Source organism: Jaculus jaculus, chromosome 1 (genome assembly GCF_020740685.1).
Source record: "Jaculus jaculus isolate mJacJac1 chromosome 1, mJacJac1.mat.Y.cur, whole genome shotgun sequence".
Lineage (NCBI taxonomy): Eukaryota > Metazoa > Chordata > Mammalia > Rodentia > Dipodidae > Jaculus > Jaculus jaculus.
Window position 1 is genome coordinate 378,931 of NC_059102.1, and position 15,441 is coordinate 394,371.

Consider the following 15,441-nt stretch of genomic DNA (forward strand, 5'->3'; position numbering starts at 1 on the left):
GAAAAATTTGCTAGGTTGATTCCATCAAGGACTGTTGTGCAGCAGATTCCTCCGAATTGAAGAGAAAAAAGGGCCTCTGATTCAAGAAGTCAACAAGTCTGGGAGAGGGTTGTGAGACCTCATTCTAAGGCTATATAAAGAGGAAACAGCTGCTTGGAGAACAGAGACCGTCTGATGGAGCTGCTTGTAATGGTGCAGTGCATTTCAGAGATGCAGCTTCCTTGAGTTGCCACCTTTGTTGAGGCGAACTTTCTGGTGATGTAGCTGCCTTTGAAGTGAAGCACCTATGGGGAGGTCATAATCCAGGGTAGGAGGAGACTTCTTGTGCTTCAGCTGTGCTGGAGTCACCTATTGCTCCTTTAAGCGACCCTTCACCCTGCTCTGTAAGTAACCCCAATAAACTCACTGGTTCACCAAAACTGGTTTAGTGTAATTGTCCTTTGGTCTGTCGCCTGTGCCCTAACTGGGAAGAAGACATGCATTTGTATCACCCCAGCGAAAAGGTTTTGCTCAACAAATGTACTGAGCCACTTTCTTCAGTACTGTGATGTTACCTTTATCATACATATTGTGTCATCCAACATGGCCTTCACATGGATGCTGAGCCTTATGGAAAGAGCATTATGTTCTTAGTCCTGTCAAGTACCTGTATAAGCCCTAAAATGAAGCTCACTCTCATAAACCCTCTCCTAGGCCCTCTTGTGCCCTTATCTCCAATGTCAGTACACAAAGGACCCCTAACACAGGTAGAAAACTGAACTTGTGGGGCAAGTGTCTCTCAAAGAGGGAATAGGGGTACTGGAAAAATGGCTTAGTGGTTAAGGTGCTTGCCTGCAAAGTCAAAGGACACAGATTGGATTCCCCAGGACCCATGTGAGCTAGATATACAAGTAGCACATGTGTCTAAAATTTGTTTGCAGTGGCTAAAGGCCCTGGTGTGTCCATTCTCAATTTCTCTCCCTCTCTCTTTATCTGCCTCTTTCTCTCTCTCAAATAAATAAACAAAGAGGGAAGAGGAGAGCCTTGAGGCTGTGCTCTAATGTCCTATTAAAGTATATGCATATACTTGGGAAGTTGAGGTAGGAGGATCACTGTGAGTCCAAGTCTCAGCCTCAGACTACATTTCAGGTCAGCCTGGCCTAGAGCAAGACCCTACTTCAAGAAACCAAAAATATGTAATAAAATAAAGTATATGCATGTGCACAAGACACAGCTGCTGGGAGGCCCAGTGCTATACCTTCAGTGACTAGACATGGTATACTAGTTCCTGTGCACATGGGATTTGGGTTACTATACAAAAAGTACCAAGTTAACAGCAGTCTTTTTTTATACCTTCCACTCCTTTCCAGTACCCCAGGCCACAATGAGGGCTGCAGAATCCCTGTTGGGAACCTGTTTATGTTGTGTTGGGGCCCAGGTCTTCATATTGGAAGATATCTCCCCTCTTTCCTTGCATCTCCTTTATCTCTTGGCTATAGTTGGTATCATGCAGGGACCAGTCCGGATGTACAAGACAGGCCTGCCAGGAGAATGACAGTATACCACTAGGAGATGGGGGACGATGAGAACCTAAGAAAGGACTGTCCACTGGATGGCAGGAAAGACATAGTACAGGTTACTGCTTCCACCAGTTATAGGCCACCTTTAGGGACACAGGGCAGGACCAGTTCAGCTGTCTTTCATTCACTTATGAGTGGTCTAATGAAGATAAACCAACAGGAAGGCCTTCAATGAAAGTACTTTAATGAGGCAAGGATCTGTAATCAACTCATGTAGGAGAAGCATAGCCAGGGGGGCCCTGGGAGGAGGCCCTGAGATTACAGCACATGCAACTGCTACTTCCCCTGTTAGCCAACCTAAACCCTGCCTAAACACCTGGACACCGCTGAGGCAGGAAACAAGCCAATGAAAAAGGGACAACACAATGCCAACAACGAAAGGACCAATGGGAAGTGGGGAAGGGGTATACGAAAGGACCAATGGGAAGCAAGGAAAGGGTATATAGAGATATCTGTTTTCCTCCATAAAGGAGTCTGCTTTCAGCTTCTCACCTGACTCCTGGAGTCTGTATAGTTGACTCAGCACCTTCTTGCCCCCACCCCCCAGGGCTGTTGGATGGGGAGATCCAGCAACAAACTCAGAACTGCTTTGTTACATTAGCAGTGGCTAGGTCAGTCTGGGAATATAGGAAGAACTAATGCTCATCAGTCACCAGACCCAGCCAGCCAGGAAACTTCTACAAACTCCTTTCAGCAGCTTTGAAGTTTGCATAAAGAAAAACTGATTTCTCTGGCTACATTGAACAGTGAGAGGGCTTCATTAAAGGTAATTTCAGTTTTTATATTTAGCTTGCTGATTCTGTGTTCTAGGTTTGAGCTATTGTTTCCCTAACTAATCCCTGATGTATTCTAAAACTCAAGTCCAGGTGAGCAGTTTACTTTGCTGTGAAGTACGAAACACAGGTGTTTGTTTTTCTTCTTTTGGTTTTTTGAGGTAGGGTCTCACTCTAGCCCAGGCTGACCTGGAATTCACTATGTAATCTCAGGTGACATCAAACTCACCGTGATCCTCCTACCTCTGCCTCCTACATACTGGGATTAAAGGTTTGGGCCACCACACCCTGCTAACACAGGCATTTTTAAACTCTTAAATTCTCTCTCTCTCCTTAAACTTGCCATGTAGCCAAGAATGACCTTGAAGAACTCCTGATGTGCCTGCATCCACCTTCCAAGTGCTGAGACTAGAGACTTGTGCCACCACACCCAGATTAATGTTGCCTGTTTTTGTTTTTTTCAATACTGGGAATTTAACCCAGGGCCTCAAATATGGTTAGATAGGCGTTCTACCCCTGAGTTACACCCCCAGCTCCATTGGGCCCCTGTTTCTCCCTTTATGAGCCTTTATAGCCCCTGTCAAGAGTCATTGGTCGCCTCTGAGAATGCACCCATATTTCATTCTACCTGCTCGGGTCACAGGTAAGGAAGAAGCTTGCATGAGACTCTCTGGGGTTCTTTGGCAAGAGGAAGCTTGAGAGCCCGTCGTGTACTGAGCACCGGCTATAGGACCACTGAGACTGGGATGTCTGCAGGACCTCAGCCATGGGATATAGGTCAGCTCTCCTGGACTACCAAGACACTTGGCTCTTCTAAGGGCTGAATGAACTACCCAGGACAACAATGCTAACTTCGGCTTCAGCTTCAAGGGATCAGAAGCAGAGTTGCCAGGGAGAGCATGAATTTTTGTCAATGAGGCCCGGTGACCAAACAGGCACGTCTGGGGTTTCTGCTCCTGAGGACTGGGATCCAACGGGAGGAGCAGCAGTTGGTCTGCCCCACCACACAGTACTGCAGAAGGCCCGAAGCCAAGCTGCCCCAGCACAGCTCTCTCAAGGCCAACCGCCAATGCCAGACCAAGGCTCCACTGTGCACTCCCGCCGTCGGTTGCTCAGAGTAGAGAGGCTACACCCAGCTTTAGGCACTTGCTTCGGCGCCCCTGCAACTTCGCCTGCAGGATGGACTCGGACAGTGCTTTGACAGAGGCCTGTGGGACGCATGGTCGCGGCAAAGCCAGCCTAGGCCCGTAGCACTGGAGTCCTAAACAGCGACCCCGCCCTTCCCTGTCCGCCCCGCCTTCAGGGCAGTAAATCCAACGCGCCCTGAGGCCCACACATCAGCAGCCACGGTCATTGGGCAGCGTCGCATAAAAGCGGCGCCACCTTTTTATTGGGCGTGGAGGGGTGGGGGCGCCACCGAGCGTCCCGCGCCCCTGCCGGGCCAGCCTCGCACCATCTACCGACGCATGGCCCCGGTGTCACTCGACATGAACGCGGCTGGGCTCCAAGTGCGCTGCGAGGGCGACGTGGAGCGGGGTCCATTACCCTTCAGCGTCGAGTCGCTGCTGGAGTCTGAGTGCGGGTCAGACTCCCACCCTGGGAAGCCAGGGGAGGAAAGGGCCCAGAATACCGCAGAACCCGGAGCCTGGCTCCCACCGGTAGCGCGCGCGTGTCTTCCACGTAAGTGCTGAGCCTCAGGTCCTGAGAGTCAACCAAGGCTTGGAAGTCAAGGGTGGGAAAGGTGCTGTTCCTTAAATCTTTAAAAAAAAAAAAAAAAAAAAGCTACTTAACGCGCCCAGCCTATGCAAAGAAAACAGCCCACCGGAGCCTTGCAGCGTCCTCAGACCCCGCAGCCACTCCCAAGATCCTCCCTGGGCGGGTCCCGCGGCTCAACTTCTCTGCTCGGGGCTTCTCATATTTGAGCATCCCTGGCCCACCTTTAAGTGTACCAGCCATAGCTTACGAGTGCACTTTTGGAGTTCTTGCCTACGCGTTCATCCTCAATCTGCAGAGGCTTCCTGCCGGAGCTTGGCGCTTTTTTCCAAATGCGCAGAGTTCCCGGAGCGTCCCAGGCCCTGGGTTTTGGGAGCAGAACTTGAGCGCACCCGCTCGCCGCTTGCTCGTGCTTGCTAAGCTTTGTGGTTGGCCTTTGGGGTCTGGTTACTCTCCTCAAAGCATCTGCCCCTCGGCGCAGTTACAGACCCTCGGACCTTAGTTTCAACCTTCCCGGGAGTGATAGTGTCCTCGCAGCCGGCGTTTGAGCGCCAGCCTTGCTCTTCTCTTTCAGGTGCCCCCAGCCCTCCACCCTGCACCCTCCGAAAACACAAGAACAACCGCAAGCCGCGGACGCCCTTCACCACCGCGCAGCTGCTGGCGCTGGAGCGCAAATTCCATCAGAAGCAGTACTTGTCCATCGCTGAGCGTGCCGAGTTCTCCAGCAGCCTGAGCCTTACGGAGACGCAGGTCAAGATCTGGTTTCAGAACCGACGGGCCAAGGCCAAGAGGCTGCAGGAGGCCGAGCTGGAGAAGCTGAAACTGGAGGCTAAGCCGCTGCTGCCGGCGTTCGCCCTGCCCTTCCCCCTGAGCGCCCCGCTGCACGGCTCGGCGGCCGCGTTCGGCGGGACTGCAGTGCCGGGGCTCCTCGCGGGGCCGGTGGCCGCCTACGGCATGTACTACCTGTCTTAGGACCGTGGGCCTCCGAAGGCCTGCCCCACAGCCGTGTCGATGCCGTCGTCTGCCCCCGACCTTTCGGGGTCGTTTGTTATTTTAGTTTTTTTTTGTTTTTTGTTTTTTTTTGCTGTTCATACGATGTTATAGTTGATGCCTGGAGCCTATCTATGGGTATGTTACAAAGATTTTTAACTTTCTTAAAATGATGTTCGTTTCAAATTGTTCTCTGTACAGCGGTGGACATATACAGGACTCTCGAAAGGACCAGAATAGACCTTCCTACTTCGCACAAAGCAGCGGACAAAGTGCTCTGAAGTCGGCTTCTTGGATCTCGCGCTGCTCTGACCCTCGGATAACAGTCTAGGCGGAAGGATTTAAAAGAAAGTATTGGACTGTCACAATAAACGAATTCCCGAACGAAGAAATTAAACATGAGATACCAAGACTGCTAGAAAGAAACTTAAGAACTATTATAACTCTCATTAGATGTGTTATACGTTGTCACCTAACAGAAACTTTTATGCTTATATTAGAGATTTTTTCCTTCATTTTTTGAAAGTGTAAGGATCCCAAGACAAAACGCTGCATAGATGGGGGTGGCGGCAGCGGTTTCAGGGAAATGACCTAGGTGGGATGTGTGGAGCCAGCTGAGTTTCAGAAAGGAGGCTGGTGGGTGGGACCTAGCGGTGACCGAGCCCAAGCCGCCTGCAGGCTTGGGGTCCAAACAGTGAAGAGAAGGAACTTAAGGTTGAACCTGAGCTGTGGGCGCTGCAAACCAAGAGCCTCCCTCAATTGGTACATAAGGACTTACCCCGGTTATCCTTCTGTGCCTTGGCAAAGCATTGAGCTTATCTTTAGAGCCATCACTGTCTTTGCCCGATGAAGAAAAAAAAAAAAAAAAACAGATGATCTCAGCTATTCTTCCCATTAGAACCCCTAACCCTGCTGCGCAGGACTGAGACCCTTCAGGGTGCCTGTCGGTGTCGTGAGAAAAAACAAAAACTGCTGTTTTCCTGTAAAAGTTACAATTTTGAGGACTTGTGAACTCACAGACTGGCCTCCCCTGGGAGCCAAACTGGCCAGAATGGACAAGCTCTTCCTCTCTGTTACTGCCTTCAGGCTGGATAGGAGGAACTGGACTGTGAAGGGTGCTGATTGTGTGCTCCTGGTGATCAGGAATTCTCCCACTGGGAGGAGGGGAAGGACTAGGCTCTGCTCAGCAGGCCACGGCAAGATAGCTGTGCATGAAAAACCACTGTCCTGCAGACTTCACTGGATCTTTCTGCTCTGATTAAAACATGAAGTTGAAAGATATTGCATGAAATTGCTCGTTGATGCCCATGGACAGTCTCCCAGTGTCTCAGGGAAAATGGAAACGTGATGGGTTTTTAAAGTAAAATCAGCCTGTTCTGGGGGTGGCAGCTGTGAAGAGTGAAGGATGGCAGGAAGAAAAGGCTGCAGTCCCTGTCCCTCTTCCAGGGCTTGTCAGGATTCCACAGCCTTAACTGTTTAAACTTAAACCAGTTCCAGCCATGATTCTCACAAGGACAGACCCTCTCTTGGTGTGTAAATATTGAAATGAAGTGCAGAGAAGCTCAGGGGAGGGAGTCTCACCCAGCAAGTTTCTAGAATTATTCCTGTTGTTATTTTGAGACAAGATTTCACTCCTTGAACTTGTTATGTAAACCAGGTTTGTCTCAAACTTGCAGCAGTCCTCCTCCCTCAGTCTCCCAAGTTTGAGTAGCTAGAATTACAGACATGTACAACCACACCTGGTATGATTTTTGAGATGATAGTCTTGAAACTAGAGGAGAACCCAAACCCAAAGCACATTCCTGGAGAGCAGGGTCTAGACTTGCCACTCTGCTGCCTCCTGGCTAGTCTTTATCAGTGCAGTGCTACCTGGCCAAAAGCATGTGCTCCACCCTACAGGGCCCTGGAGATGATGGTGTGGCCATCTTAGGGTTGGTACAAAAAATGCGGAATCAAGTGAGTGACCAGTTTGCCAATTAGTCTCTGTCCATTTTTGGCCCATAATACCTACCCAGGGACATTCTCTCTATAACCATTTCTAACCCATAATGCCTACTGTCCTTTGTTTCTTTCACTGAGCCAGCCTAGTTCTGTACCTGGTATCCAGAGCTCTCCAGAGTGAGCACAACTCTGGGGCCCAGCATACATGATATGTCCATTCCTTTGCGTAGCCAGCAGTACTTATTTTAGGGGCAAGACACACTTGTTGAGAAAGACTTTTCTTGAGAGAGCTGCCTGTCAGCCTTCTCCCAGGACTTGGGTCCCTGTAGACACCCCAGCCAGACCCTAGGACTGTGCACACCCACTTTCAGCCTCCCGAATTAACCAGTATGTCTCCAAGTCAGACATCTGCAAGGGGCAGAGGTGGCACTGAGCCAGCAGTGAAAGGATTCAAACATTGTGACTTGGGGACTCCAGGCCTGTGTCACCCTGTATCTTATGGATGGATCCTCTGAGTCTCAAAGTCCTGGCCCCCAGTCTGTACCCCCTTCAGCTGCCCATGCTATGTCACTGCTTGGGAACTTGGAAACCCTGCCCTGCCCTGAGGAGTTTGTGAGCTCCTAGTGAGGCAGTACATTACAGTACTTCAGACAGAATCAGAGCTGAGGCTGAAGCCAACAAGCAAGGAAAAACTGTATTTCCTGCAGGAAGAGAGGTGAGCTTCTTTGGCAGCCTTTCAGGTGTCACAGGTCTGATGGGAAAAGAGCAAGTCCTCATCTTTCACCCTGTTAGTAACCCTTTAGGAAGGAGTTATAAGGAGATACACAAGTGTACACCTTTGATTCTGTTTCCTTGGGCTGCTGGATCCTCACACCATTGATTCATTCTTGTTTTTTTGTTGTTGTTGTTGCTCTTTTTTGTTTGTTTTGGTTTTTCGAGGTAGGGTCTCACTGTAGCCCAGGCTGACCTGGAATTCACTATGGAGTCTCAGGGTGGCCTCGAAGTCATGGCAATCCTCCTACCTCTGCCTCCCAAGTGCTGGGATTAAAGGCGTGCGCCACCACACCCAGCACATTCTTGGTTTTTTAAAGGAGACACTTTAAACATAAAAGGTATTGTTAGTTGGTTTTCAGGCACATTGTTCATGTCATTAAGAATCCTTAAGGGCTGGAGAGATGGCTAAGCGGTTAAGCCACTGCCTGTGAAGCCTAAGGACCCTGGTTCGAGGTTCAACTCCCCAGGACCCACGTTAGCCAGATGCACAAAGGGGTGCACGTGTCTGAAGTTTGTTTGCAGTGGCTGTCTGTCACTCTCAAATAAATAAAAATGAACAAAAAAAATTTAAAAAAAGAATTCTTAAAAAAATCCTTTCTGAGGGTTGGAGAGATTGCTTAGTGGTTAAGGCACATGCCTGTTAAGCCTAAGGACCCAGGTTCGATTCTCTAGGTCCCACCCACGTAAGCCAGATGCACTTGGTGGCACATGCATCTGGAGTTCGTTTGCGTGGCTAGAGGCCCTGGTGTGCTCATTCTCACTCCCCCCCCCCTTCTGTCTCTAATAAGTAAATACATGAAAATAAGATCTTTTAAAAAATCCTTTCTGAGCTGGGCATGGTGGTGCACACCTTAGATCCCAGCACTTGGGAGGCAGAAGTAGGATGATAGCTGTGGGTTGGAGTCTAGTCTGGGATTACAGAGTGAGTTTTGAAACAAAACAAAAAAAAGAAAATCCTTTCTGGAACTGGCTACTAAAAAGTTTTATCATTAATGAATGTCGTGGGTTTTTTTGGGGGGAAGGTTGGGGGGTTTTCGAGGTAGGGTCTCACTCTGGTCCAGGCTGACCTGGAATTAACTCTGTCATCTCAGGGTGGCCTTGAACTCATGGCAATCCTCCTACCTCTGCCTCCCGAGTGCTGGGATTAAAGGCGTGCGCCACCAGTCAGAGATGTGGGGAGAGAACATGTAGGAGGTAGAGTCCTGAATTCCTGAAGTAGCCTGCCTCACCAGATAGGTCCTGCTTAGGGGAAAGGCAAGCTCATAGGGAGCATGGTATATGCTCTTTGGGCTGCACAGGGTTTAGTGTGTAGTTAGCACTGGTCTGTTTCCTATTTCTATAGAAGGCTTCTGATATCACTTGGTCTATCTGGACTACTAATGAAGAAGAGTCACTTCTTCCCTACAGTGACAATGACTTCTCCTACCTGGTATCTGTGGGCTTCAGCCACAGTTCCATCAGAGTCTGTGATAGAGAGGTGTGTGTCATTTCCCCTCTTGGTGAAGCCTGGGGACAAGTTTGGATTGAACACAAGCTTCTCATCTGTCTGCACATCAAGGTGCTCAAGGAGAGCCTGTCTGTGGACATAACGATATATCCCTGAGTCTAGCTATTACTCTTTGTCCTGCCTACCACATTGGTGACCACTAGCTTTTCCTTTTGTGGAAAATGTCAGTCCATACAGAAAGAATCTCATATGCACACAAGTGTGCAAAACACAATATGGGATGAAATACTAGGAAGGGAGAAAGGGAAGTAGAGTTTCTGAACTTTGATAGCCCCATTCCCATTCTCAGCAGTTAGCAGTTCAGTGCCCATCTGGATTCATTAACATTCCGAATGGTGCTCTCCTTGGGATTACTCTGCTACATATCTTAGAGGTCATATGATCTCCTACACAAAACACTTTAGCATGTGTCTTTTTTGAGAGATTATTTTAAAAAGGCCCTTGAGGCTGGAGAGATGGCTCAGTGATTAAGGCACTTGCCTGCAAAGCCTAATGACCTGGATTTGATTCCCCAGTACCCACATAAAGCCAGATACATAAAGTAGCTCATGCATCTGGAGTTTGTTTGCAGCAGCTGGAGGCCCTGGTTCACCCAGTCTCTCTCTCCTCTGTCTCTCTTTCCTCATAAATAAGTAAGTTATTTAAAACACAAGGGCCTCAGTAAGATTCTCACACAGTACTAGCATCTGTCCTGATTTTATCAGACAATAATAATATTCAGGTTTCCAAAGCATCTCATGGTTGTTCAGCTTGTTCTTTTAAAAAGCTATATATAGGGCTGGAGAGATGGCTTAGTGGTTAAGCGCTTGCCTGTGGAGCCTAAGAACCCTGGTTTGAGGCTCGATTCCCCAGGACCCACATTAGCCAGATGCACAAGGGGGCCCACGCATCTGGAGTTTGTTTACAGTGGTTGAAGGCCCTGATGCACTTATTCTCACTCTCTCTCTATCTGCCTCTTTCTCTCTCTGTCTGTCACTCTCAAATAAATAAAAATAAATGAAAAAATATTTAAAAAATAAAACTATATATAGCTGGGCATGGTGGCGCATGCTTATAATCCTAGCACTCAGGAGGCAGAGGTAGGAGGATTGCCATGAGTTCAAGGCCACTCTGAGACTACACAGTGAATTCCAGGTCAGCCTGGGCTACAGCGAGACCCTACCTCAAAAAACAAAAGCAAACAACAACAAAAAAACCACAAAGTTATATTTTTTGTTTTTTTTAAAAGATTTATTTATTTATATTAATTTATTAGAGAGAAAGAGAAAATGGGTACACCAGGGCCTCTAGTCACTGCAAACAAATTCCAGATGTATGTGCCACCTTGTGTATCTGGCTTACCTGGTCCTGGGGAATTGAACCTAGGTCCTTTGGCTTTGCAGGCAAATGCTGTAATCACTAAGCCACCTCTCCAACCCTGTTTTTTTTTTCTTTGAGGAAGGGTCTCACTCTAGCTCAGGTTGACTTGGAATTCACTATGTAGTCTCAAGGTAGCCTCAAACTCATTGCAATCTTCCTACCTCTGCCTCCCGAGTGCTGGGATTAAAGGTGTGCACCACCATACCTGGCTAAAAGAAAACCTATATTAATACATGTTTCAGCAATCATACAGTTTACCAATTAAGTTTGTAATTCACAGACATGTTGCACTATCTTCATAGTCAATGTTAGAACATTTTTATCACCATCATTTTCATCAACTCCTTCCCCTTAGACACCATTCAGCCCTAAGATAACACAAACTAACCTTCTACCTACATGTAATTCATTGTTCTAGACATTCCATAGAAATGAAATCCTAGGGAGGCAGAGGTAGGAGGATTGATGGGAGTTCAAGTCCACCTCTTCATAGTGAATTCCAGGTCAGCCTGGGCTAGAGCAAGACCCTACCTTGAAAAAAACAAACAAAAAAGAAATGAAATCCTATAGTAAGTTGTATGTCATTAGTTTTCAATGTTCACCCATGTTGTAGCGTATATCAATGTTTTATTCTTTTATGACTGAATAATGTTTCATGTTTCATTATATGGGTGTAACCCATTTGTCTATCCATTTATGAATTTATGATTTTTTTTGTTTTTACTTATTGAGAATTATGCTGTTATGAACATTAATGTGCACTTTGTTGTGTTAATGTGTGCTTATTTCTCTTGGGTATGTACCTAGGCATGGAGTGACTGGGTCAGGTGGTAACTATATCTGAGGTACTACAACACTGCTTCTCCACTAGCTGTGTATGAGGCTTCTGATCTCTCCACAGAATTGTCATCCTTTCATGTTCAGTCTGTGTGCATCTCTGCTAGTTAAGTGTTTCCTGCAGGCAACAAATGATGACTTGTGGGGTTTTCTTTTTGGTTTTTGTTTTGTTTTTCGAGGTAGGGTTTCACTCTAGCCCAGGCTGACCTGGAATTCACTATGTAGTCTTAGGTTGGCCATGAACTCACAGTGATCCTCCTACCTCTGCCTCCCAAGTTCTTGAATTAAAGGCAGTTTGATACCCTAGTACCCAAGCCAGATGCACAAGGTGGCACATGCATCTGGAGTTTGTTTGAATTAAAGGTATATACTACCATGCAGGGCTGCTTTTGTTTTGAAGCAAGGTTTCACTCTAGACCATGCTGATCTGGAACTTACTCTACAACCCAGGCTGGCCTCAAAGTAATGATAATCTTCCTACCTCAGCCTCTCAAGTGCTGAGATTATAAAGCATGAGCTAACATGCTCAGCTCATTTATCATGTTTATAATTTTGTATTTTTAAATTGGAAAATTAAGGTTATTTTCATTTAGTGTTATCATCAAGGTGTTTTTATTCTTGTAATTCTGTGATTTGATTTCTTAGTTAGATTGAACACTTTAAAAAATATGTGTATCTGTATATGAGGATTTTATGATATGTGCAGTAGTATAAGTGTGTATATGTGGGGTGTGCATGCCATGATACACACATGGAGGCCTGAGGACAACTTCAGGCCTCCCCCCCTTTTTTCTTTCCTACTTTTATTTATTGATTTTGGTTTTTTGTGGTAGGGTCTTGCTCTAGCTCAGACTGACCTGGAATTCATTGTCATCTCAGGCTGGACTCAAACTCACAGCTATCCTGCTACCTCAGCCTCCCGAGTCCTGGAATTAAAGGCATAAAGGTATGTGCCACCATGCCTGGCCATTTTTTTTTTTTGTTTTATAATTTTCATTTTTTATTTATTTATTTTTTCAGGATAGGGACTCCTCTAGCCCAGACCAACCTGAAACACTGTGTAGCCCCAAGCTGACCTCAAATTCACAGTGATCATCCTTCTCTGTCTCCTGAGTGCTGGGGTTAAAGGTGTGTGCCACCATACCCAGTTTCCTTTTTATTTTTGTGTATATACTGCCTCACTTTGCTTCGTGTGTGCCAATGGAGCTTCCAGATTCTCTTGGTTCCACCTCCCATTGCCTTTGGCATGTTGGCATCGCAGACATATACACCATGGTGTTGAACTGGGATTGGCCTGCTTGCAAGCAAGAGCCTTCCACTGCTGAGCCATCTCCTCAAACCATGTGCTCTTTTTGAAAATTATTTTATTTACTTATTTGTGAGAGAAAGTGGCAGATAGAAAGATAGAGAGAATGGGTGCACCAGGGCCTTCTGGCCACTGAAAACAAACTCCAGATGTATATACCACCTTGCGCATCTGGCTTACATGGGTCTTGGGGAATTAAACCTGGTTCTTTGGCTTTGTAGGCAAGTGCCTTTACAGCTAAGCCATCTCTCCAGCCCTGAATGTTTTTCTTTCTCTGTGTGTAAAATTCCTTTGGCTTTGTAGTCATGAATTGCTTGAGTTTGTGTTTTTCTTGGGAAGACTCATTTCTCTGTTCTTTTAAAAAAGGTATTATTTGAGATAGAAAGAGGCATTGGGGAGGGGGAGAGAATGGGCATGCCAGGGCTTCCTGCCACTGTAAATGAACTCCAGATGCATATGCCAGCCTGTACATCTAGCTTTACATGGGTACTGGAAAACAAGCCCAGGTCATCAGGTTTTACAAGCAAGTACCTTTAACCACTGAGACATCTCTCCAGCCCTCCATTATTTTTAGAGATTATTTTCTTTGACATAGTAATCTTGGTTGGTAGCTATATATCCTCAGTACTTGAAATATATCATAACACTCTTTCCTAGTTTTTAGTGTTTTTGCTGAGAGGTTTGATGTTCTGTTGAAATTTGCCTTTTCAAGCAAGTTGATGCTCTTTTTAAAATTGACAACTTCCATAATTCAATAAACCATGGTAATCCCTCCCCCACTTTCCCTTTTGTAACTCTACTCTCCATCATACCCCTTTCAGTCAGTCTTTTATTTTGATGTTATCATCTTTTCCTTCTATTATGATAGCCTTGTGTAGGTAATGCTAGGCACTGTGAGGTCATGGCTATCCAGGCCATTTTGTCTGGAAGAGCACATTGTAAGGAGTCTTACTCTTCCTTTGGTCCTTACATTCTTTCTGCCACCTCTTCTGCAATGGACCCTGAGCCTTGGAAGGTGTAATAGAGATGTTTCAGTGCCTTCTGAGTCATCCTGAGTTGATGCTTTTCTTTTGAAGCTTTCATATCACTTTTGTGTTCTGTAGCATAAGAATTTTATCTATTTGACATGGAGACATTTTTTTTTTTTTTCTGTTCACTTGGAGTTCTAAATGTATCTTATTCTTGGGTGTCGATATCCTTCCCTAGATTTGGGAAATTTCTATTATAATTTCACTGAATAGGGTTGTTTTTTAAGATTTCTTTTTATTTGTTTACTAGAGAGAGAGAGGAGGAGGAGGAAGAAACAGAGAGAGAGAGAATGGGTGTGCCAGGGCTTCTAGCCACTGCAAACGAACTCTAGACGCATGTGCCACCCGGTGTATATGGCTTACTTGGGACCTGGAGAATCGAACCTGTTTCCTTAGGCTGTGCAGACATGTGCCTGGACTACTAAGCCACCTCTCCAGCCCTGAATAGGATTTTTGTACCTTTAAGTTTTAATCCCAGCTCCTTCAACCCTATGGATTCTTAGGTTTGGACTCTTGACTAAGTCCCAGAGTTGCTGAAATTTATAGTCAATCTTTTTAAAAAAGTTATATATTTATTTACAAGGGGAAAGGGGAGAGAGAGAGAGAGAGGAGAGAGAGAGACTGAGAGAGAGAGAGAGGGGGAGGGAGGGAGAGAATGGGCACACCAGGGCCTCCAGCCACTGCCAACAAACTCCAGATGCATGCCCCACCTTATGCATCTGGCTTATGTGGGTCTTGGGGAATTGAACCAAGGTCCTTTTGCTTTGTAGGCAAATGCCTTAACTGCTAAGCCATCTCTCTAGCCCTCAACCTTGTTTTTATTTGTTTGTTTGTTTTGAGGTAGGGTTTCTCTGTAGGCCAGGCTGACCTGGAATTCACTATGTGGTCTCAGGGTGGCCTTGAACTCACAGCAATCCTCCTACCTCTGCCTCCCAAGTGCTGGGATTAAAGGTGTGCGTGCTTCACCATGCCAGCTTGTTTCTTTTTTGAATAGGGTCTCATGTAGTCCAAGCTAGCCTTGAACTTTCTATGTAACCAAAGATGACCTTGAACTCCTGATCTCCCTGTCTCCATCTCCCAGGCTGTGGGTTTACAGGCATGTACCACCATTCCTTGCACATTGATATTTTTGTAGGGAGGGGAATGAGGCAGGTTCTAACTCTGTAGTCTAGGTTGGCCTTGAATTCATCATGACCTTATTACCTCAGCCTCCTGAATGCTAGGATTAAAAGCATGAACCATTATACCCTTTATTGATCACTTGTTTTCTTGCCTTTTAATTGGCAACTTCCATAAATATATACAGTATACCATAATCATAAACCCCTCCCTCCAACCCCCTTTTCCCTACCTCCCACATCCCTCCATTGATCACTTTTAAACTAGACTTTTAGGGCTTGGGTTAAAGGCAGTTGTGTGCAAAGTCTGCCAGCTTGGGTTCAATCTCCCAGTAACCATGTAAAGCTAGGCACACAAAATGATGCATGCTTCTAGAATTCATTTCCATGTCAAGAGGCTCTGGCATGCCCATACTTACTCTGTCTCTACCTTTCTCTCAAATAAATAAAAATACGTTTTTTGGTTTTTTTAAAGTAGGGTCTCACTCTGGCCCAGGCTGACCTGGAATTCACTATGTAGTCTTAGTGTGGCCTCA

General features: G+C 46.3%; 1 protein-coding gene across 1 annotated transcript; it reads left to right on the forward strand.

Moving 5' to 3' along the window:
• The first annotated feature begins 3,798 nt into the window (after positions 1-3,798).
• On the forward strand, positions 3,799-5,017 carry Ventx (VENT homeobox). The gene is made up of 2 exons (XM_004669656.1): positions 3,799-4,012; positions 4,620-5,017. Exons 1-2 carry the CDS (start codon positions 3,799-3,801, stop codon positions 5,015-5,017), a joined length of 612 nt encoding a protein of 203 aa, XP_004669713.1.
• Positions 5,018-15,441: the final 10,424 nt, after the last annotated feature.

Bases quoted from the DNA above. Each gene is read 5' to 3' on its own strand.
- Ventx (XM_004669656.1), top strand. From the start codon at position 3,799: ATGGCCCCGGTGTCACTCGACATGAACGCGGCTGGGCTCCAAGTGCGC. The intron at 4,013-4,619 runs GTAAGTGCTGAG...CTTCTCTTTCAG, and splicing joins AGCGCGCGCGTGTCTTCCAC to GTGCCCCCAGCCCTCCACCC.